The sequence below is a fragment of the Symphalangus syndactylus genome, chromosome 8 (genome assembly GCF_028878055.3).
Source record: "Symphalangus syndactylus isolate Jambi chromosome 8, NHGRI_mSymSyn1-v2.1_pri, whole genome shotgun sequence".
NCBI lineage: Eukaryota > Metazoa > Chordata > Mammalia > Primates > Hylobatidae > Symphalangus > Symphalangus syndactylus.
Genome location: NC_072430.2, coordinates 26,487,571 through 26,510,745, shown reverse-complemented (window position 1 = coordinate 26,510,745; position 23,175 = coordinate 26,487,571). Strand labels below are relative to the sequence as shown.

The window sequence follows — 23,175 nt, the reverse complement described above, 5'->3', positions numbered from 1 at the left end:
CAGATGAGCCCATGGATCCCAAGTGGGGCTGGGGATGGGAAGTGGCCTGCCCTGGCCACACCTGCCCAGGCCCCCAGCCTGGCTCTGTCCTGAGATCCTCTTGGCTGAGTGGGGCGGCTCCTTCACAGAAGGGCCTACTCCCTCCTCTGCCTCCTCCTTCCCTTCCTGGTCCATTCGCCACCCCACCCTGCCCGAAGTTGGCTCCCCGCTCACTGAGGAGTGGGTGCCCCTTCCCCAGGACTCCCTGGCTTGGGGGTACCCAGGCCTCTGCCTCCCTGCTGCTGCTGCTCTGGGGAACCACCAGGCCCCCAGCCAAGGCAGCCCTCCTCAGCTTCCCTCTCTCCTTCCTCATGCCTGCCCCGCTGCAAACACAAGGTGCTCAGCGAGGCCCGCCCTCAACACTCAACACGGCCCCTTCCCCACCGGCCTCCTGCCCTGTGCTCTCAGCTCCCCTCTGCAGCTACGCTCTTGAAAGAGACTTCACCTTTTCTTCCCCCTTGAGCCCACTCCAACCTGGCTTGCCCCCACCTTAGTCAGCTTGGGCTGCCGTAAGAAAACCGCCACAGACAGGTGGCTTCAACAATGAACTTAATTTCTCGCAGTCCTGGAGGCTCAAAGAACAAAGCAAAGGTTCCAGCCCATCTGGGTTCCTGCGAGGCTCCCTCCTGGCTTGCGGGTGGCCGCCTTCTCCATGTGTCCTGGCGTGGCTGAGCGTGAGCTCACTTGTACTTCAGAGTCTCTTCTGGTGAGGACGCCAATCCTACTGGGCCAGGGCCCCTCCCGATGACCTCACTTCACCCGAATTACTTCCTTAAGGGGCCTATCTCCAAATACAGTCACACTAGGGCGGGAGCTCCACCCTATGAAACTGGGGGAGCAAAACTGCATCCCCAGCATGGCTCTGGTCAAGGTCACTGCCAACCTGCACATGGCCAGGCCCACGGTCAGCTCTCAGGCCATGCTGCTGGGATCTCCAGGCATTGAGAGAGCCCACCCGCCTCCTCCAGGAAGCTCACCCTGCCTGCTCTCCGCCTCCCTCGCAGCTGCTCCTGTGCCTTCTTTCCTGATCTCTTCATTTCCCAGCCTGTAAACCCCGCCAGCCCCGGAGTTCAGCCCTGACCTCTTCCTCTTTGTCTATGCTTGTCCCGAGGTGACCCCATCAGGCCCATGGCTCCCAGCCCCGCATCCCTGACACCTCCCACACTTTCGCCTCATCTCGGGCTCTCGCCTGGGCTCCTGCCCAGCCAGCTGCCTCCCCCTCAGAGGCTCCACAGGCATTTTGTATTCAACCTGCCTGAAAGCAGACTCCTGCCTTCCCCTCTCCTCCCCAACCTATTCTTCCTGTCTCCTGGCCGTCAGTGCCACCCTTCCAGTAGCTCAGGACAAGACCCTCACCCTCATCCCTGGCGTCTCCCCTCCCTCACACCCAGCTTCATGTGTGAGCAAACCCTCTTGGCTCTGTCTTCAGAATCTTCACAGTCCAGTGACTCTCGCCACTTCCTCCACGCCCCTTGGTCTAAGCACCATGGTCGCTGTGTGACGGCAGGAGCCTGACAGCCTCCCAGCTCCCATGCTGTGGCCTGCAGAATAATGTGCTCCCCCCGCCCCCGAAAGACGTCCACATCCTGAGCCCTGGAACCTGGGACTATGTTGCCTTCCATGACAGATGGGGCCATGCAGATGTGATTGAACGAAGGCTCTCGAGGTGGGGCAATGGCCCTGGACTATCCAGGGGGCCCAGAGCAACCAGCAGAGTCCTTAGAGGGAGGCAGGAGGTCAAAGGCAGAAGGGTGACGCAGTGACGGAGCAGAGGAAGGAAAGGCGACGTGAGGTGGCCATGAGCCAAGGCCACAGGAAGCTTCCTCTAGCTGCTGGAGAAGACAGGGACGCCTGTCCTCCTCCAGAGCCTGGGGAAGGAGCACAGCCCCACTGAAACCTTGATTCGAGACTTCTGACCTCCAAAACAAAGAGAATACATTTGTGTTAAGACACTAAGTTTGCGGTCATTTAAAATTTTTAAGTTTATTTTATTTGTAGAGACAGGGTCGTGCTCTCTCATGCAGGCTGGACTGCAGTGGCATGATCACTCACTGCAGCCTCAACCTCCTGGGCTCAAGCAATCAGCCCATCTCAGCCTCCCAAGCAGCTGGGACTACAGGTGCATGCCACCAAACCTGGCTATTTTTTTTTTTTTTTGGAGAGATAAGGGTCTCACCATGTTGTCCAGGCTGGTCTTGAACTCCTGGCCTCAGCTGATTCTCCTGCCTCAGCCTCCCAAAGTGCTGGGATTACAGGCAGGAGCCACCATGCCCAGCCAGTTTATGGTAATTTGCTGCAACCACAGGTAATTAATATACACCATTAGCATGGTCCACAAGGCCCCACCTGTGTGGCCCCAGTTAAACTTCTGACCTCTTCTCATCCTTCACCACCTGACCATGCCCCTCCCCTCTGGGCCTTTGCACCTGCTATTCCTGCTTCCTGAGATGTCCTCCTCCCAGATTACCTGCCTTTCTTCAGCCAGATGTCACCTTCTTAGCGAGGCTTCCCTAGTTACCTTCTAAAGGGCAGCCCTGCCACTCCCTACACCCCTTCCCTGGCTTCATCTTTCTCCATGCGTCACCCCATCTGCCATATTCCTCATCTGTCTGTTTCCTTCTACTAGAAGGTAGGTCCTAAGTGGATGCGGCATCTGTGTCACGCATTGCTGTGCCCTCAGTGCCTGGAATAAGCATCTGGCATGTTGTGAGCATTCCATAGATATTTGTTGGATGAATGAATGAGTGAATGAATGAATAAAATTTTACAGATGGGGAGACTAAGACCAGGGAAAAGGAATGCCTTGCCTAAGTTAGGGTCAGCACTAGTCCTGGAATCAAACGCGGCATCTCCCGCATCTCACTGTCCAAAAAATGCATCCACTGGGCAGACCTGGGCACTTTTGAAAGGTTTATCCCTCAGGCCTGTCTCAATCTTAGTCCTGCCAGGTAATTCCACAATGACCCCAGGCAGGTGTCCTGCCCTCTTAGTGTCTAGCGTCTGCGTCCTCATTTGTTAATGGATGAATGGATGGATGGATGGATGGATGGATGGGTGGATGGATGGATGAATGTCCTTAGTTGGGAAAGGCTCAGCAGGTCAGAAGACTAGGAAGAAGGCCAGAGCCACGAGAGGGTTTGGGGAAGGAGAGGCAGCCAGGCACACAGGGGGCTGGGACACAGAGTCTGGTTCCAGGCAAGAGCTTGAGAAGCCATCAGGGGTTTATAGAGAGAACTGACCCAATCCTCCCTTCTAAGAGGACTGCGCAGACATTGGACTGTGTGGGGCTGGGGCCAAGGTGCTGGGGATGAAGGTGAATGGGAGAGATTTGAGATGCGATTTGGGTAGAAAAGACAAGATTTACTGGAAAACAGAATATAAGGTGGGTGAGTGGGATTAAGGTGGGGGACTGAGGAGTCTGGAAGAGTGCCCAAGTGGGGAGTACCAAGGACGGCAGGACTTTCCTGCATTTCTTAGGCACCTTTTAGGTAGAAGTGACGGAAACCCCTGTGCTTGCGCTAAGCAAGACGGGAAACTGTATGGACTCCTATGGTGGAAAAATCTCGGGCCGCAGTGCTGCAGCGGTGACCTGGGGCCCGGCTCTCTTTCCACCTCCTCATTCTCTTTCTCTGCGTTGGCATCATTCTCAGGCAGGCCACCCCATACAATGTCAAATGGCACCCATAGCTCCCTATTGGCATCCTATTAGGACATCAAACCCAGCAGAAAGAAGCTTTTTTTCTAATATTTTCATAACAAAAGTCCCAGGGGTGCTTCTCATTGGCCAAGCATGGGTCACATGCCCAAACCCAAACCAGTCACTGACACCAGGGAGCTGGAGGGATCCGGTTGTTAAGGCTGGGCCATGTGTCCATCCTTGAGCCATGTGGGTAGAGAGTGGGGGTGGTTCCCCCGAGGGAGATGAAGACAATGGAGAGGTGCTGGGCAGACACACAGGAGCCGCCTCCCGCGCCCTGCAGGGCTGATACACACAGGAGCCGCCTCCCGCGCCCTGCAGGGCTGATACACACAGGAGCCGCCTCCCGCGCCCTGCAGGGCTGATACACACAGGAGCCGCCTCCCGCGCCCTGCAGGGCTGATACACACAGGAGTCTCTGAGGTGAGGGCCTGGCGGAGAAGGTCTGGTACAGCACCTGCACCATCCACCTTGGTGGCCCAGCCTCCTCCCTTCCTGGTCCTGATCCAGTGGGCCTTGCCCCACACTCCCGCATGGGATGGCAGGGCCCAGCCCTGTGCCTCCAATCAGGGCAAGCTGCCACCACACTGAGTACCTGCCCCAGGTCCTACATTGCAAATTCCATGACTTATGACCACTCAAAGCCACAAGTGCTGCCTGGCAGGGTCAGTGCTGAGGCTGGGGCTCCCCACCTACTGTCTCTCCCTCCTTGGCTGCCCCCTAGCCCGCCTGCCTCAGTGACCCAGGGAGGTTGTGCCCAGTTTTGAATGCAGTCCTCTAGGCTTCAGGGCACCTAAGATCAGAGCTCAGCCCTCCATATTTCCCTGGGTCCTGGAAAGGTGGGGCCACCCTACAGCTGTCCCTGAGGGACTGTGGATACCTGCTCAGTTTCTCTCTGGTTCCTGGTCTTGCTGTCTACTCTATGGGATTCGGACTTTGGCTCGAACACCTCTACACCTTCTTCTCATGGTGGCAAGAGGGCTGCTGCAGTTCCAGCCTCACTTCTCAGCTTGAAAGGCAGCAGGAAAGAGTGACAGCCTTCCCTGTGGCTCCCACTCTGACTGGACCCCTTTAGGTCACATGCTCACTCCTGACCCTCTGTGGCCCATGAGTGCAGGAGGCTGCTTGGGCAGGCCTGAATTGCAGGCTCCAATTCCAAAGCCCCATCAGGGGAGAGCTAAGGCGAATTCCCAAACGAAAACCAGGGCTGTTGCTGCAAAAAGGAGGCCTGGGTGCTGAGGACTCAGGAAACACGTCCCTACCTAAGGATCATCTTCAAATTATAAGTGAGGAGATGGCCGGGCATGGTGGCTCACACCAGCACTTTCGGAGGTTGAGGCGGGAAGACTGCTTGAGTCCAGGAGTTCAACACCAGCCTGGGTAACATAGTGAGACCCTGTCTCTACAAAAACAAACAAACAAAATTAGCCGGGCATGGTAGTGCACGCCTGTGATCCCAGCTACTCAGGAGGCTGAGGTGGGAGGATCACCTGAACCAGGGAAGTCGAGGCTGCAGTGAACTGTGATCGCACCACTGAATTCCAGCCTGGGCAACAGAGTGAGACCCTGTCTCCAAAAAATAAAAATAAAATAAGTGGGGAAAGAGAGGCTAGGCTTTCTAGTGTCAAGGGCTGACGTGTCCAGAGTGGGCCCCCAGGTACAGACAGCTCCCCACCCCAGGAACTAAGCCTTTCTCAGGTCTTTGAGCTTTTACGAATGACACAGGCTATGAGTCCATTTAAAAATCATTTTATTATTAACATCATCTTCCCATGTAGCCAAGTGTCTGTCATGTATAAGGAATGTCGGTAAATATTCCATTTGAAGCTTCTTTGTACATATTTCCCTCGATAAATAAACTCTGAATTCACATAAAAAAGTTAAACTTAAATAACTCATATTTCCTTCTCTTGTAACAGGCATATATTGGTAAAATATAAATATTCTCGGACTCAGGCTTTGTTCTAATGAGGACAGTAATTGATCACATGGTACAATTATTGACAGTAAAACCAAGAAATTGTCAGCTGGTATCCTGGCATGGACTAGTGCTGAGGTGGGAAACAGGAAGTTCACATTTGGTTTCTGGGCCAAGGTGGGGCAGGAGGGGTGGTGGAGAGAAGAGGACAGTTGTTTGCTTTACAGCTCTGATAAAAATAATCTGTGATGCCACTGAATTTTAACTTTGAATATATTCTTCTACATTTGCTGATTAATTCCATAATCATTTTACTGAAAACTCAGATGTCAACTAACAAAATATGGCACATGATCCATTTTGAACAATGTTAATAGGTTCAGAAACTATCATTGGGCTGGCAAAAAAACAAGAGAAACGCACGTGGCGAGAGCAATGATTCGGGGTTGGTTTGGTTGGTTCACTGTGGCCCACTGAACACTCGTCCCTGGCCTCAGTGCGGCAGATTCATCCCCTTGGGGCGATGGGACAAGCCCTGGTGCCCCGGCAGGGCCTCTGAGGCCTGAGCGGCAGGTGAGGCTGGCAGGCGCCTGCTCAGAGCACGCGGGGGATGATGGTGAAGGGCACGGCGGGGCTGCTGGCCTCCAGCTCCAAGGCTGTCAAGAAGCACTCCGTGGCCGCCGCGTCGTTGCCCTGAGCTTGGAGGACCTCGCCCAGCCCGTTCCAGACCTCGTGGGCTGTCGAGTTCACCTGCACCGCGTCCCGGAGGATCTTCTCCGCCAGACTGTAGCGGCCCAGCTGGTGAAGGATCAGGGCCTGGAGGGGTCAGAGAGAGAGAGACAGTCAGCCATGGAGGCTTCAGGAGCTCTGCAACCTACCTGTCCTTGAGTTTCCAGTCAGTTCCTCAGAGCCGGGAATATATCACCATTAGGCTGGGCCCATAGTAAGTTCTCCAGTATTTCCTGGGTTCAGGGGCAACAGTCAAAATAGTCGCCAAGCTGACTAATATGAAATTGCCAATATTCAGCCATGTTTTGAATATAAAAATGGCAATGTCATATGGTTCATCTGAAAACTTAAGAACCATGAATGAACTAATTCGAAGTCCGCAGTCTGCACTGACCCAGCGTGGCGTCAGCATGGGACGGGACTATCATCCTTTTTTGTTTGTTTGTTTGTTTTCTGTTTTTGAGATGGAGTCTCGCTCTGTCGCCCAGGCTGGAGTGCAGTGGCGCGATCTCAGCTCACTGCAAGCTCCGCCTCCTGGGTTCACGCCATTCTTCTGTCTCAGCCTCCCGTGTAGCGGGACTACAGGTGCCCACCACCAAGCCCGGCTAATTTTTTGTATTTTTAGTAGAGACGGGGTTTCACCGTGTTAGCCAGGATGGTCTCGATCTCCTGACCTCGTGATCTGCCCGCCTTGGCCTCCCAAAGTGCTGGGATTACAGGTGTGAGCCATCGGGCCCGGCCTGTCATCTTTTTTTTTTTTTTTAACCTAAAGAAACATCATTGGTGGAATTACACTATCAGAATGATGATGACAGTTTTTAAATTGCTCACAGCCCCTTCCCCCACCAAGGCCCTGACCTCAATGTCCCTGCTTGCCCCAGGCTGTGCCCAGCTGTCATCTTCGTTTTCCTTGGTTGGGGTGCACCCATTGGTCCCACCTATTTCATCGTCATCGCGTTTCCAAGTGAGCACCTCTATAAGCGAAGCGTGTACTCTCTCATCCAATGGACACTCTCACTTTCTCAACCTCTCCCTCGGGGGAGAAACATTTAGGTCACATCCAATCTCTTTGCTGTTCTGAATCGCACAGACATGAACACCTTTCCAGAAAGCCCCTCTTTGTTCTTTAGATCAGTGGATTTCCAATCCTTTTTGTATCCCTGAAAACCTTTGGTTAAATGAAATCTTACTGAGAACACCCACACAGTCTATGTATAAACAGACAAAAAGGAACAGCTTGGGGGGGGTGGGGAGGGGAGTCCAGTGTCCCCCATGGGCTCCTTTTAGTGGCCCTGGGGGAGGCTCAGTGGAACGGGCTTGACAACTATTTGGAGATCCTCCCCTTAGGGCAAATCTCCCCAAAGTAGGGTCACTGGGTAAGAGGATATGACTCTCTTTAGCATTCCCCAAACATTTTGCAAATTTTATCCCCAAAGGTTGCCTCACTTTTTCAGCCATCAGCAGTTTCTGTGGTTGGTCACCTGCCACCTTCTATCATGACTCTATTTCTGCTAATGTCATACGTGCAGAATGTCCCTCCTTGTTGAAATCTATATTTCTTTAATAACCATTGAGGTTAAATATTTCCCATGCTTTTGTTTAGGAGCCTTTCGTAAGATTGCTATTCATCTGCTACCATAATTTCCCCGCCTATTCTTTGACTTTTGAGATCCTTTTCTTTGAAAAGTTTTAAGTTGAAAAATTAAATTTGTTGATCTTTGATGATTTTTTTGCCACTTCAAAACTTAGAAAGTAATCCTTTCAAAGAGCTGACACATGTTCAATTCCATTTATCTTAATTTTCCCTCTTTTAAGTAGATGACTACTTTATCTTGGCAGAGTGATGGATTCCTCCTACTTTGCTAGACACCAACTAGCTCATCTTCCCTCCCCTCACTCTATAAAGCACTGCCTCCATCCTAGAGTGAATTATTACATGAATCAGGGGCCTTCCACTATTTTCCAACAAGCCACAATATCAAACTTCAGGAACAGCACCACAGTTTTCATTTCTGTTACTCCCAAAATCATGTTTTAATAGGTAGAGTCAGAGCTTTCCCTCACTGCTCCTTGCTTTTAGTATGTTTCTGGACAATCTTACCCTGTACTATTTTCGATGAATTTCAAAATCAGTTTCTTCATTCCCTTTAGAAGTCAAATTGCATTTGCGTTACCTCTCTTGGAGAGTGTGGAGAATCCTGACATCTTTACAATGTCTAGTCTTCCCACTGAGCAATGAGTTATGGCCCTCTGCTCTTTCAAATCTCATCTTAAATCTCCCAATAAAGCCTTGCCCTCGCTTTAGGCAGTGTGAGCATGTCACTCACGAGGCAGCCCAGCCTGCTCACAGGCCGCAGCTTCACCAACAGGCAAGAGGGCAGCAGGTGGCTGTCAGGAGCAGAACCAGCCAGCGTGACGGCAGGAATGTGCCTGCCTTGAAGTAGCATCCAAGGGCCTGACAGACAACCTGACTTCCATAAGCCCCCAATGGGGGAGCTGGGGTGTCCACCCAGGAGGAGCATGTGGTTGGGGTGACAGCCAAGGAGACCCATGGCCGAGGGCAGTGTGTGGGCCCTGTGGAGGCTCAGAGTGGAAGGTGGAGGAAGGAGACCCCCAGCTCTGGGAGGAGGAGGCAGTTTAGGGAGCTCTCCTGGGTGAGGAGGAGGCGGAGGCCACGCTGCCTCAGGTAGAGAGGGCTGCCCTCCCCTGGCTGGGAACAGCAGGCTCCAGGGTCAGCCCTACCCTCTAAAGAACACAACAGAAACACCTGATGTTTCTTTTCTTATGAATATCCAAACATGTGTCCGTGCTGGAATTCCTGCATATGACCAGGTCCTTGATGGCATCTGCCAGAGAAGGTTCCGGGGTGGCCAAACAGCCGAGGGTAGCAGGCCACTGCAGAGCCACACCTCCTGACTCCTGGTGCCTGCCTGAAGGGCTTCTGGGTGCGGAGTCCAGCTGGGGGTGGCAAATAATCATGTCCATCTCCCAGGACCGTGCTCTGGACTACCTTGGACCTCCTTAAGAGGGAATCTGACAACTCCACATCCTCGCTTCCCAACCTCAAAGGCCAGCAGAACAAATGGGAGGCCACCCACCCAGGTTGTACTCAGTAGGACGTGAGGCCGAATGAGATCCTGCCCCCTTTCTTTAAGGGGAGGTTATCACCTGTGCTCACCCTAGAACATTCCAATGTAACCACAAGGGAACGGAGGTTTCTGGGTAGCAGCCGTGAGCAGCAGTCTGGAGAGATTATGGAAGGAGCTCGTCACACGCCTTCCTGGCATGGCTTTCTTGGTGCACCAAGATACTGAATACACACAACAGGTTTCTGAGTGGCTCTCCCGGCAGGGAGACACATGCTGAATGCTTCTAGCAAATAGGTGATGAGCAGTAAGCCACTGTGCTTACTTGTTGCCGGTGGAGAATATAATTCAGGTCCCACTAGGCTCTGCCACCATAGCATCAGCCCCGTGCTGTTTTCTTCCTCCAAGTGGAGGGTTTTTCCCCTCTGGGCACCACGCTAGGCACTGTAGCTAGCTCATCTCCTATTACTACTGCTTTAGATACAAGAAGACATGGTTCAGAAAGGCCACGTTCTCACCCCAGGTCCCAGGGCCAATCAACATCGAGCTGCAGCCTTGCCCAGGTCTGCTTGGTCCTGAAGCTGCCCATACTTCCCACCTGGTCCACATTGCCTCTGTCGCTTTAAGAGGCAAGCCCTGGGCCAGCAGAGGAGAGCTCAGTGGAGCTCTCTCAATGCAGGCCCCAGGGCACTCAGGCAATAACCCAGTTACATCCAAGCAACAGGAAAGGTGCATCTGCCACGCTGTGTCTTCACTTTCATTTCTCTGACCACTAACTGCTGATTTTATTGCTCCTTCCCATGTTATGATTGGGAAATTGCTCCTCTCCAAGGCACAGCCTGCATCTTAGAGGCATCCTGTATATCTGCTCATGGACCAGAGGGCTCCTTGCCTCAGGACAGCTGTGATCTTGAGGCTTGGGAAGGCTGCCACAGCCAAAGGACTGGGCCATTCTGTCCACCAGAAAGTGGATGGGTGAGATGTGGAGACCAAGAGGACCAGGGCCTCGGCCCAGTGGGATGCAGAGGCCTCTGGTCTCAGCACCCTGCTGGAGTGGGGAGAACCCACCAGTCCCTTCCTGCTGGGATTTTTGTTTAGAAAGTGACAGGCCACTGAATCTGGCCATCTGTGGGGGCTGCAGGGTATAAGGCAGGGGCATGTCTACCTGCCCTCAAAAGTCCTGCAGAGAACCAGCCCCGAGGGGCTAATCTGAGCCAGCACCCTCCGTGTTGGCCACTAAGAGCCTCTGCAGTGCTCTGGTGTTCTAGGGTTCTTGCTGGCTTGGAAATTTCCAGCCCATTTACCTGGACTTGTAGTCCTAACGTAGGAACTGCCATTTTCAGATGACCTTGAAGCTTCCTGAGCAATCTGTTCAGTGGAATTAATTCCTAAAGCTGGAGCTGCTTAGGGAGACATCACAGACTTGCCAGGGGCTGCCAGCTCAGGCTTGGCACAGGAATGAAAAATAGGCCTCTCCCCAGTGAGCCAGGAGCAGCTCAGAAATCAGCCCATGACGGGATCAACCAGAACAAGCTCCAGCTGCAGTCAGAGCCACTGCCTGGAGCCAGCACAGCTAGAGGACGGGCCAGAGGTGGCAGGGACCTGGCTGTGTCTTGCTGTCAGGAGTGACACACCGCCCAAGCCCCACAGTGCTGGCCAGGGACCTTCCTTCCTTTCCCTTCCCTGGGCTCCATGTGCTCTTCTGCACTGCAGCCCTCATGTCCTTTCCAATTCTAGGGGCCCGGCTTGCTCTCTCCTCCAGAGATCAAAGGCCTAACTCCTGAGGCTGGCATGGAGCTGTCGTCAGCACCAGCTGGGTCCAACCTTCCCTGGGTTCAGCCAGGCTTGTCTGTCAGCCAACGTGTTTCTGCAGGATGCAGCCCCAGCCCGCTCCTGCCTCCCAGCTGCCGTTGGTCAGCCTGGGGCCTTCCTGCTAGAGCCCTTGTCCATCTGCCTGAGGCCATAATGCACCCCATCCCTGCAGAGCCAGGCGGCCACACTGCCCCCAACCAGCAGCGCTGCCCAGCAGCATGCAGCTCCTGCTCCCAGCCATCAGCCTGCAGGAGGCAGATTCCAATGACGACAAATTACCATATATTACCATATAACCTGCCACTCCCTGCACCCATATCAAACCCAACAAAACCCACCAAGTGATTGCTAGGTGCTGGATAGAGTGGGTAAGCGCAGGCCTGCTCTCAAAGAGCTCAGGGTCCAGTGCAAATCACCAACGGCACTAAGCATTAAGGTCTCGTTCCATCCTCTCTCACCTCCAGGAGCCAGTGCTGCTGGGGCTTGAGTTTCACAGACCAGATGACCTGCCTACAACCCTTGTACAGGTAGCTAGCGGCAAAGCTGAGGCCTGCAGCTGTGCTGCGTGTGCCCTTAATACCGGGCCCTCTCCCCTCCCCTGTGTGTGGAGAGGATGCGCATACAGACTTCCACCTTCCCCAGCACTGGTGTTCCTGCAGCCACTATGGGTTGGGAGCCGGCTGGGGCTGAGCTTCAGAGAGCTGGCAAATCACTGAGGAAGTAACTTATTAGTCCCTTTCTTCAGACACAGATGAAGGCTGCCTCCCAAGCTGGTAATTATCATAATCAGGTGTTTTGTACAAATAGGATCTTGATGATGCACCAAATTGGCAATAAGAGATTAAATTAAACCTGTTATTTCAAATGAGATGAAATGGACTTGGCCAGTTTCAGAGCAATTAGCATCTTCCTGGCTTTTGCTTTTAATTGTTGCCCAGGGGCTAAACACCTTGCCAGACCCCAAGGGCGCCTGTGCCAGAGCCCCTGGAAGGCTCCTGTGCGCAAGGTTTCCTGCTGCAGCCTTGGTGTAGGAGGCCCTTAGCAGGGCGGGCCTGCACTATCCTCTGAGGCAGAAGCCTGTAAGACAGAAGCCACTTTGGAGGCTGGACACCATGGCTCACGCCTGTAATCCCAGCACTTTCAGAGGCTGAGGCAGGTGGATCGCTTGAGCCTGGGAGTTCGAGACTGACCTGGGCAACATGGTGAAACTCCGTCGCCACTAAAAAAATACAAAAATTAGCTGGGTGTGCTGGTACACATTGTGATCCCAGCTACTTGGGAGGCTGAGGTGGGAGGATTGCTTGAGCCTTGGAGGTGGAGGTTGCAGTGAACTATCATTGTGCCACTGCACTCCAGCCTAGGTGACATAGACAAAAAAAAAAAAAAAAGCTCCTTTGGGAGATTTTGGACATCCCCATGGCACTCTGCACAAAAGCAAAGTCAGCCCTTTGCTGGGTTCAAGAGCACATCACAGACCACTGCTTGTCCCTCTAAGGGTACAGGTACAGGGAGATAACGTCCCTGAAAGCATCCTTCCCAAGGAGAAGCCATTGCTGAAAAGAAGTCCTGTGGCCCAGCTCTGGGCGGGAGTCAGTTGGTCTACCTGGTTATTGCTTTTCCCCAGGCATAATGTTTTGGAAATCAAGCATTCAGCAGCAGGGATGGAGGTGAACCACTCCGAGTGCTTTCTACGCCAGGGCGTGGCTGATGGGCAGGCCCCCCTGCAGGTAGTGCTCTCAGCTTCTCTGAGCAGCAGTGCAGTGTTAGTGCAGAAAGCAGCGAGCTGTCCCTCACCACAACACAGCCGGCCTGGATTCTGCAGAGCCTGCTGGGCCACACCAGGGCCACTGACGGGTAGGAAGTCTAGTGTCAGGGATGGTACTGGAGCACTTAAAGATCTTTCTGTTCTGCTCCTGGGTCAGAAACTCCACCACTACCCTTTGCAGGGGGTAGAGGAGGGTATGGGTGGCTTAAGGCAGTGTTGCCAGGTGGCCTCTCCAAAAACACAAGTAAACCTGGGAGGACAAATTCATGGATCACCAGGCTCTATTAATTTTGCATGTGCAAGGCATTATGATCAATGTAGTATATGTTTTGCTGACTGCAAAGTGCTTTTGACACCGTCTTGTGTGATACGTGCCACATTAATTGAGGTGGCTTATCTCTATCTCTGTTCCCCCACTAGGCTTTGCTGTGAGTGCCTGGAGGGCAAGGAGCCAGTAACTTGGGGCAGAATGAATAAATGAGCAGACCCAGAAACTTGATGAGAGCAGCATACTGTTTAAAGCTACCACGGACTGAGCATGGGTCTGTCTGCCTGGTCCAGGGCCTGTGCTCTGACCCACCACAGCTTGCCATGGAGAGGGTGAAGGATTTTCTCAGCATCTGCAAGTCAGCCGCTCGTGCAGCTGGTAGAGGTCAAACCTCACTGGTGGAGTGGGGCCCCTCCTCCTCCAGAGGGAGTGAGGCCCAAAGGCAAGGGTGGTAGGGGCTGAGGACCAGGATCAGTGGCTTTTCCCATGGCTCAGCGCCCACCTGAGCTGCTGGGGCCACTTGAGCCGAACGGGCACCACCACGACTTTTGAACAAAGTCACACAGCCTCCTCATGGTGAGGTGTCAGGGACTGCGGTGGCAGCTTCTGGGGTAGAAAGCCCATCTTCCCAGCTTTGTCTCCCTTTGGGAAGATGACAGTGCTGCTGAGCTGGCTGTGGCCGGAGCTTCAGTTGTGCTGGCCACAGATGGCACACTGGGGGCTCAGGGTGTAGGTGAGGGGCCTGAAAGGTGCTACAGGCCCTGGCTGCTGCTGGTGGCTTCTGCATGGAGGGACCTGGCTGGCCACAGGGGAAGGGCATGGTGCTCTCTGGGACAGCGGAGCGTGGAGGTTGGGGGTGTGAGTCCTAGGCTCACCCCAGCAGACTGGGCTTGAATCCTAGCTCCACTGTTTACTTGGACAACTTACTCTGAGTGTCAGCTGCTTTATCTGCATAATGGGGAGAAATACTAACCAAGGGGGGAGTTAGTTGGACTAACTCATTTAGTAACGACTAAATGAGGTTGCAAGTTTGCAAGGCACTTAGCAGATCGCCCAGCACATTTGTACGCCTTCAGTGGGTGGCTGCTCTCAGCAATATTAGGATTATGGCTGTTCTCATTACCATTGTTAAACTAGAGACCATACAACTGATGGAACAGACTCGCTGTGTGATAAGATACCAAATCATAAACCAGACCTAAGACCACGCCAGGCAAGGGTTAAGTCACGTATCCCTGAAAGAATACACTGCCTTCTAACTGCCACAAGGTTTTTCTTTTTCTCTAGCAGCTAAACAAGCACTGGCCTTGAGATAAGCAATATTGAAACAATTTCAGCTCACCTACCACCAGACCCTAACTGAGCTCCCATTCCACAAGTTGCAACTGCAGCTTTGACTGGACAAGAGACCACCAACCACAGGATGGTTCTGACTGGTTTAGTAAGAGGCTGAGCACTGTGTGTCTTCCTGCCTCTGCCTCATCTGTTGATGTATAGGACCGAACTGTAATGCACCTAAATGTTATGTCTCCACCCTAAAGTGAACATGGGATGCATGTAATTTGCATATTTGTTTATCACACACATGTACACATCCCCCTTTTGTGAATATTCATAGCTCCTCCTATAACCTGTTGAATATGTATACTTGGCCAACCAGTTCCACATAAATCCCTGTTCCACCCTCGCCTCTCTCAAAGTGCTTGCTTTTGGTCTCTGCCTGAGGCTACATTTCCCAGCCAGTCAAGGTCACCCTGCAGACTGCAATACTTTGTAAGAAATGAAGTCTCTTCTGCAAATGTATGAACCTCCTGATTCCTCAGTTGACACTATTAGTGACTCTGAAGGGGGGGGGGCCCTTCCATGATGCCAGTAGTTGGCTGACTCTTCACCTCCATCTGTCTCCCTCTTTAAGAGCAAGGACCACCATGATTTGTCTTTGCATGTATGACACCTAGAGAGGGCCTGGTACAGAAGAGGCTCTTGGAGAATGCTTGCTGGATAGATGGAGGGATGGAGGAGGGATGGTGTGGAATGCTGTGGGGTGGTAGGGAAGGAGAAGTCCCAAAGAAAGCTCTGGCCTCAGGTCACCCTTGTCTATGTTCCCAAGTCAGGCCAGCATACTCAGAGCCTCCTCTCCTTACTAAAGCATTAGCACGATGGTCTCTGGGGGATGAGAGCACCCCCTGGGAGAAGATGCGCTGCTCCCAGCTGAGCCCAGTGGGCTGTATGGCTTCCCCTCAGGCTATTTGCTCGTACACCACAGATCTGACACTGCTCTCTAAGAAAATCCGAGAACCCACCCACAGAGCCAACACTCTTACAGAGGAGAAAACAGGGGGCCAGAGAGGAGAACAGCCTTGATCAAGGCCTTGACCCTGCTGGACACAGAGTGGGGCTAGATGGCAGGCTCCTGAAGGGCTGGGTCTGGAAAGCCTGGTGCAGGGCCTGGCCCAGGGCCAGCCTCCAAGTTTTAGACTCCGATTACAGTGCTCCAACTCTGCCCTTGACCCCAGCTGCTTTCTGCTTGTCCTGTCAGGGGCTATGTCCATGGCAGACTAGGCTTTCTGGAAGCCCACCAGGCCCCTAAGAGTGGGTTCCCTGACCTAAGGAAAATGGGAACCCCACAAGAGCTCCAGCCCCTTCCCATAAGCGGCAGCACAGTTGGTCTGGCCGTCTGCATTCGCTGAAATGTAGGCATGAAATGAGAAACACCAGCACACGTGAGTCACCGCTTCTCAGGAATTTGCATTTTCTTCTAGAGGATGCCATTGATCAGAGGGAAGCAGGGTGGCAGCGGTGGTGTTTTCAAAAATATTTTTCTTTTAAATCAGAATATAAATAGACTGCAAACCAGTACCACTCTGAGAAGCCCACAGGAGACTGGCTTTGAAAGGGTTTCCTTGGAGCAGCTTGGGAACACAGAGCTGAGGGCTGCCCCTGCCTCCTTTCCTCCCGGGCGGCCCTTTCTTCTCTGGCAAGTGTCAGAGGCACTGTCAGTTCTGAGTACAAGCATTTTGTGGGCACAGCTGAGGGGGCAGCCCTGAGCCCCACCCCGCTTTCCAACAATGCCTTGAAAAGGAACTGAAAACATGCGTGGGTGGGGTGGGGCTGTGCCAGCTTTTCCACCTGGATTCTAGAAGCTCTGGGTGAGGCCTGGTCTCTATGGGGCTCTGTTTTGTGTTTCATTTCTGTTTGTTCTGAGTGCTTAGAAATGGCACCAGTTTGCCAGGGGGCCAAGTGTGTGTGTCTTAGCTAATGACACCAGCCAGAAGGCTGGCCTCCCCAGGCCAGAAGCTCCCCAGGGGCCAGGTCCCGGTGTTCTGGCTGAGGGGAGGCATCCCCAGCCCTACAGCCCCACACCTCCTGCACACCTCTGGCCATCAGAGCTCCACCGTGGGGTGGGACTCACACGCTGCCACTCACTCAGCCCCTCACCAGGCCAGTCAAGAGCAAGTTAAAGGACCTTCTGGGCACCAGGCAGGCCCACCTTCCTCTCAGCAGGTCACAAGTTCTGGGCAGGGGCAGGTGTGGGGCTGATTTACTCATTTGGCCCATTTTACTCAGCACTGACCCAGTTTCCCCAAAGGCCAACCCTAGGTCTTCCTGACAGCCTGTGCCCATCTAAGCCTCATACACAGCAGGTGGCCGGGGCCTGCACACGGCCCTCTCCCCAGTGACATGATGGCTGCTGCTGTCGCCGGGTGGTCTCCAATCCTGTCCAACCCCAGGCTCTCAGGTGGGGATAGAACATTCATGTGGCCACTTCACCTCCAGATCTACAAAGGCTGCTGACGTGCTGGTCCAGGAACCCACGCAGAAGGGCAGTGCAGGAGGAGGGAAGGCACCTGCAGCGCGGCTCCTGGGGACACGCTGCCTTAAGAAGGGCGTCCTTCTGACAGAGGCCCGCTCAGATGAAGAAGGAGAGCTCCAGAGGACATGAGCGGGAGCCTGGCCTCCAGGCCGGACACCTTTTCCCTTGGGCCTGGGGTCGAACACGGAAGGCAAATCTCCTCCAGTCCCCGTGGCTCCCACCTCCCTGCTCAAATGTCAGAACCGAAACAGGGTGGCTGCTTCCTCACTCCCTTCAAGTTAGCCAAACAAATGCCCCCAGTTACCAGCAGCCAGTCCCAGTCAGACATAGGGGTGTGGAGCCCCAGAGAAAAGACTGAGACCCAAAGAACCTCAGGAAGGGGAGTGATGCTTTTGTCTGAGGCAGGGACTGGGGGCTGTGGTCTAGGCATAGGCCAGACGCCCCCAGGGGGCTCCTCCTCAGGGAGTGTCCCGAGTATTCCAGCGGGGAGCAGGGGAGACCCCTGGCACGCCCTCTTAGAGCACTGGGGGGACCGCGGGCAGTAGCACAGCCAGAGGCAGCCCCAGATGCAGCACCTCTGCTCACCCGGGACAGCTGATGGCAGCAGGGGCTGCGCTCTCATGGGGCCCCTTTTCCAGGTCAGACATTTTATCTGGAGAAATGCAGCTCCTGGGGTTCAGGCCTTTCCAGCATTGAACTCCACTCAGAAGGAAACAATACTCATTTTTTCAAAAAACCTCTTATTTTTCTAAGCCAACAGCCAACCAGCTATGGAAGCAGAACTCCTCAGGGTTTAGGGGGGTGCCTGGGCCTCAGCTCTCCGACGCACAGCCCCTGCTGCTGTCCCTGATGGGCAGCGCCCCCTTCAGGGACCAGGAGCTTGTGACTTCCCTAGGCAGCCCACACCATGAGTGGACAGTCTGAACTGTTGGTTAAATGTGGAGCCCTCATTATCCTTTTCATCGAATCCTCACACTTTGAAGTTCTCTGAGTCCTCTGGAACCACGTGGAAAACCCCCTTCTCTTTCCACCTGATGGGCCTTCAGGATAGGAAGAAAGCTTCCAGAACAGCGCATGCTCCCTCTCTGGGGCCTTGGAGGAATGGCGGATTCAGACCTCCCGCCCACTCTCCCCACCTGCCTGAATTCTGCTGCTTAACATAGCTCCTCAAAGAAGACCTGGCTGTGGGTCCAGATGAAGGCTCTGTTAAGCCCCAGGAAAATATGAGCATGGCTTTGACTTTTGTCTTCTTTTTAAAGCATCTGACTGGCAGAATCTTAAAGCTGCTTTCTTCCAGGATGATTTGGAATATTCTGGAGGAGCTTATTCTGCAATTAGCAGTGCAAAGTAATGGGCTGTCAGGCAGTAAACGCCAGCAGCTAGGGTGCCGGCAGCCTGGCCAGAAGCCAAAGGGCTTGATTAGCCTTGTGTGAATCTCACAGACTTGGCCCCCAATTTCCCCTTGGCCTAATTTCTTTGAAACTGGGTGCTTCAGCATTGGTGCTGACATATCCACAGGCTGTGGTGGCTTTTAGAGAACAGTTGCTGGCAATCGGTGGGACATCCGGAGAGGGACCGCAGCCCATCTGCCAGCAGCTTCTGAGCCCCAAAGCCCCACAGTCCCCCACCCACTCTGCAGCAGGTGTCCAGAGGGTGGTCGGGATTGCAGTGAGCAGGGCATTAGAGCATTCCCCAAAGGACCGGCCGTCCTATTTGATAGGAGGGCAAACAGAAGCCCGGAGAGGGTAAGTGTCCCGCCAAGAGCACGGATGTGAGTAAGGAACAGCATCTGGGTGTTTGGGTTCCGGGGGTGGGGCTCTGTTCACTCTGCTCCAACCAAAGCCGTTTCTAGTTCTTTCCTCCCCTCTTCAGACATTCGTTGAGCACCCGTGGGTGTTCTGGCACCAATGTCCCGGCGCTGTGCCAGGTGCGGGGAACTCAGTGGCACAGGCTGTCACTTGGGCCACGCTCTTGCCCTCGCTCAAGGCTCGGGACTGGAGGGGCTGGTTTGCTGTGGGTCCTGCCCCAGAGCCTCAGTCATTCATATGTGTAGTCCCAGCATCTGCCACAGAGCAAAGCCTATTGGAAGGAGGATGGGGGAGTCCATTCCAAAAGAGACAATATGACGCTCTCCCCACTTTAAACAAAGAAGAAGGCAGAAGCTCAGGGTCAGGGTGCTGGTTCATGGCCACACAGCTGAAGAGGAGGAGCTGAAACTTCAAATAGGATCTGATGTTTCTGCTCCAAAAGCTTCCTGTGAACAGAGGTCTGATTCTTCCTGGAGTGGATCGACTCTTAGTGATCACACCTGAATGATCTGGGGCAGGCTCCTAGCTCTCGGCAGCCCTGCCTGGGAGGTCTTAGTGGTGACAGGGTACCTCACTCCAGGTCAGGAGAAGGAGGCCAAGTACCTGGTTCAGTTACCAAGCCAGGTAGACGTCAGGTGTCAGAACCCAGGTTTTGTGAAGACCTGCTCAGGTCTCTCTGCTCCATGGCAGATTACTGAGATCTCCAGAGAGGGTAGCAGGCATTTAGGGACCAGGAAACACATTTCAAGAGTCCTTCCCTGATGGTCAGCTGACTTTGGACCCCACGGCTCAGCACTCCCTATACCAGCCTGGGGGAGAAGCTCCGAGGACATGAGAGTGACGCAGCTGACTTCCCTGCTGTTCTCTGTCAGTCTGCCTGGCACCGCAGGCCCTTCCTCCACCTGGTGGCTGCCAGATTCCCAGTGAGCCAGATCACGGGATCTTGGGACCCAGGTGACATAAGAGGACCTAGGAAAGGGGGGGTGTTTGATGGGGATGTCTCCCTCTGTGTGACCTGAAGAATGGCTGCCCTATCCCGTGCCCGCTGAGGGGTCCAGGAGGGTAATCTAAAAAGCAGCCTCTTCACAGTCTGGATTCTGCTGGGAGGACAGGATGGCATGGGGATAGCACGGCTCCCTTCCCTGCAACCTGCACCAGCGCCATTCTGCCGACTGTGTCTCCAGCCCAGCCGCCTAACCCAGAGTCCTTTTCCTTGCCCTTGGGATTAATGGTGTGGTGATTTTGCGAGTCAGGAAAGAGAGGGAGAAATGGCTGTGAGAATAGAAGGATGACTTGACCTCAACATCAGTCATCTCTCAGCTCCTCTCTGAATTCAGCTCTGGAAAGACCAAGGGAGGCATCTGCCCTCTCCGTCGAAAAGAGCATGAAGGCAAGCTGAGAGCTGCCTCTGCCTAGCCCTGGGAGTGGAATAACTTGGTCACCCTTGTGTCCATGCACCTGGGTGCTGCTGCGGGCAGGGTCGCCGGGGACCCGTCAGGGGAGGGTGATGGGGAATCCTGGTGCCCCGGGGTCCACGTGAGCTCCCTGCCGGCTGCAGCCTAAGGCATAGCACTCACAAATTCAGCGAACACACTCACAGGAGCGCCAGCACAAGCACCTCCGGCGTGCTGCGTGGTGCACTGACCTAATTGAAAGTGTCAGGCCAGCAAGTCCCATGTAACATCAAAGGACAGTCAGCGAGAAAGGAAGGCCAGGTCCACTGGCGGTAGCGCAGGCTGGGTGGGGGCCCTGTGGGGGTGGAGAGGAGACAGGAGGAAGCCTTGGGGTCCCCAGCAATATATGGGGACACCAGGCATCCCCCCTACCCTGAAGCCTAGGCAGTCCTTGGTAACATTCCAGAGTCTCCAGCCTCCCCTCCCCCATCTGCCATTTAAATCACATGCTTTGAGGCAGTGAGTTTTAGCTCAGAGGCTGGCCGGAACTTGGCGGTAGCTGTCAGCTCATAGGAGGGAGGAAGCTTGGGTCCTGCTGCTGGGGGGCCTGCTGCACGCCAGCCAGTGTCTTCTGTGGGTGCTAACACAGCCCCTCTTGCTGGTGCTTTTCCACTGGTAATGGGCAAGAGACTCCTATTCACTTATTTCTACATTTCCCTGGTTGACTTATTTTTACCTATCTTCCCCAACAACAAGTCAGGCAGAGGCCAACAGCACAGAGCAACCTGGAAGGCGGCACTCCCCCACGGCCCAGCTGATCCTTGTGGTGGAAAGTTTAGTGCTAATCACCCCCAAAGACCCCCCCCTGCCCTCTGGGGAAGCCAGTGCACTGCACATCGGGGAAGGTGGCGCTGTGCCCCAGGCCATGTGCGCCAGGCTGGGGAGATGCAGGCGTCAGGGACACTCTGAGGGAACTTGGCCCTGCTGCAGGCACAGGCTTTCCCTGGGGTCCTGGGACCACTGCCTCCACACGGGAGAAGAACAGGCCCAGGCAGAGGCTGAGCTCCCCCAGAAGCCAGGGAAGGGGGGGACATGGGCAGGGGTATGACCACAGGGCTCTGGTGGGGGAAGTGTCAGACACGGAAGTGTTGGAGGGTCTCCATGGTCAGGAGGCCATTCCCATGTGGCCACTGCAGTGCTGCAGGGGGAGGCTTCCTGAGAGTCCCACGGCCTGAGACAGGAGGTCCTAGAAACTCTGACCCCACTCTTTCCCAAAGACCCTGACAGAGCCCCATCTGCCCTCTGCTTCCACCTGTCCTCAGGTGGGGCGGGGCGGGGCTCATCCCTTTGCGAGGGCCTCACTGTACTCAGGGCTGACCTTTTATCACTGAACACCGGCAGCAAAGGCCTGTCCCCAGTTATCTCAGCAAAAGGGCTGAAGGTGTGCTCCCCCTGTGGGAGAGCGGGGCTGGGAGAAGTCATGCGGGGCAGAGGGCCATGCTCCCACACCTGCTGTGTGACCTCCATCAACTGCCACTTAGGCAGAGGCTTCTCTCTCAGCCTCAGTGTTCTAATCAAGAAAATGAAGCAGCGAATTCCAGGGTTTGATCTCCAGCTGAAAATTCTAGGGTTTGATGAAATCTTCCACCCAAGGAATATTTGTTGAAGCACCTACTGTATCCTTAGTGTGTATCTGTTCTTCTAGGACTTGAGTGGCAGCGGCCAACGCAGCCAGGGAGGGCTTCCTGGAGGAGGGTCCTTGGCAACTCAGCCTGCAGGAGCAGAGGCCTGGCTGGAGTCCCCGCCTCCAGCAGCAACACTGAGCTCAAACAAGATGGCAGCCCTGGAACCCCATTCCCTGCCTATGCTCGGGCGGAGTGGGGGAAGTGCCCCTGCTCTGGTGCTGCCTGGGGTGTGGAGACCGTGGGCTCACTGAGCAGTGCAGCCCAACTTTCTCCCTGACTCACTAAAGGCAGGCAGCGGAGTGGAGTGGTGACAGAGGATGGGCTAGTGGGGAGTTCTAGAAGGCGATTGGATTTACAGGAAACTCTGGAAAGCTCAAAAATACCAATGGTGCAGAGGAGAAGAGCTGCCAGGCTTCTGAAGACAGGGGCTCATCGCTGCATCTCCTGACACCTGTGTGGTCCTGAGGACCCAGTAGACACTCAATAAGCGCTCCTTGGCTAAAAGTCACTGCAGTACCCGGCACATTCTTGGTATACCATTGGCACTCGATAGATGACTGTGGAAGGGGTATTATCTCCCAGCTGTGCTGCAGCCGCGCCTGCCGTCCAGCCCAGGGTCCACTTGGGAAGGCCAGCATCCGTTCCAGGGTGCCCCTCTGGCCTGGCATGGCTGCCTGGGTGGGGGATGGCAGGTGGTCCTCAGCAAGGCTGCCAGACCCTGGCTGTGAAGGCCGCCTGGGGAGGTAAGCCCCATCTAGATCTCCATGGAGAGTGCTGGCGACACAAACAGCTGCCAGGACGACCCCAGGCCAAAGTCCCAGCTTCAACACACAGCAGGCTGAGAGGATGGGCTCTGCTTTAGGGCTGCCCCTGCCAAGCCCACCCCAGGCACTGCTCTGCAGCAGCTGGAGAGGAACTGTTTTTTCCACACCCCTGTGTGACACAAAGGCCGGATGATTCACTACCTGCCACGGCGAGTCCGGTCATTTTGGCGAGTGGCTTCCCCCATCACTGCCAGGGTTTGGCATTCACTATTTTTCCATTTTTAAATAGGAACAAACAGAAATGATAAGACACCTTCTGATGAAGGGAGGCCTGGAACTTATAGGCCTTGGAAAATTTTTTTCCACAAATAACAAGAGAATTCACAACCCCAAAGG

The 23,175-nt window shown here is 54.3% G+C and overlaps 1 protein-coding gene across 4 annotated transcripts in view; it reads right to left on the bottom strand.

Moving 5' to 3' along the window:
• Positions 1–5,469: 5,469 nt before the first annotated feature.
• TTC7B (tetratricopeptide repeat domain 7B) overlaps positions 5,470–23,175 on the bottom strand; it is a 278,705-nt gene continuing 260,999 nt past the window's right edge. For all 4 annotated transcript variants that reach the window (XM_055288412.2, XM_055288413.2, XM_055288414.2 and 1 more), the window contains one exon: positions 5,470–6,470. In XM_055288412.2, the coding sequence (XP_055144387.1) occupies positions 6,249–6,470 (222 nt within the window). In that variant the 3' untranslated portion in view covers positions 5,470–6,248. The remainder of the gene's footprint in view (positions 6,471–23,175) is intronic.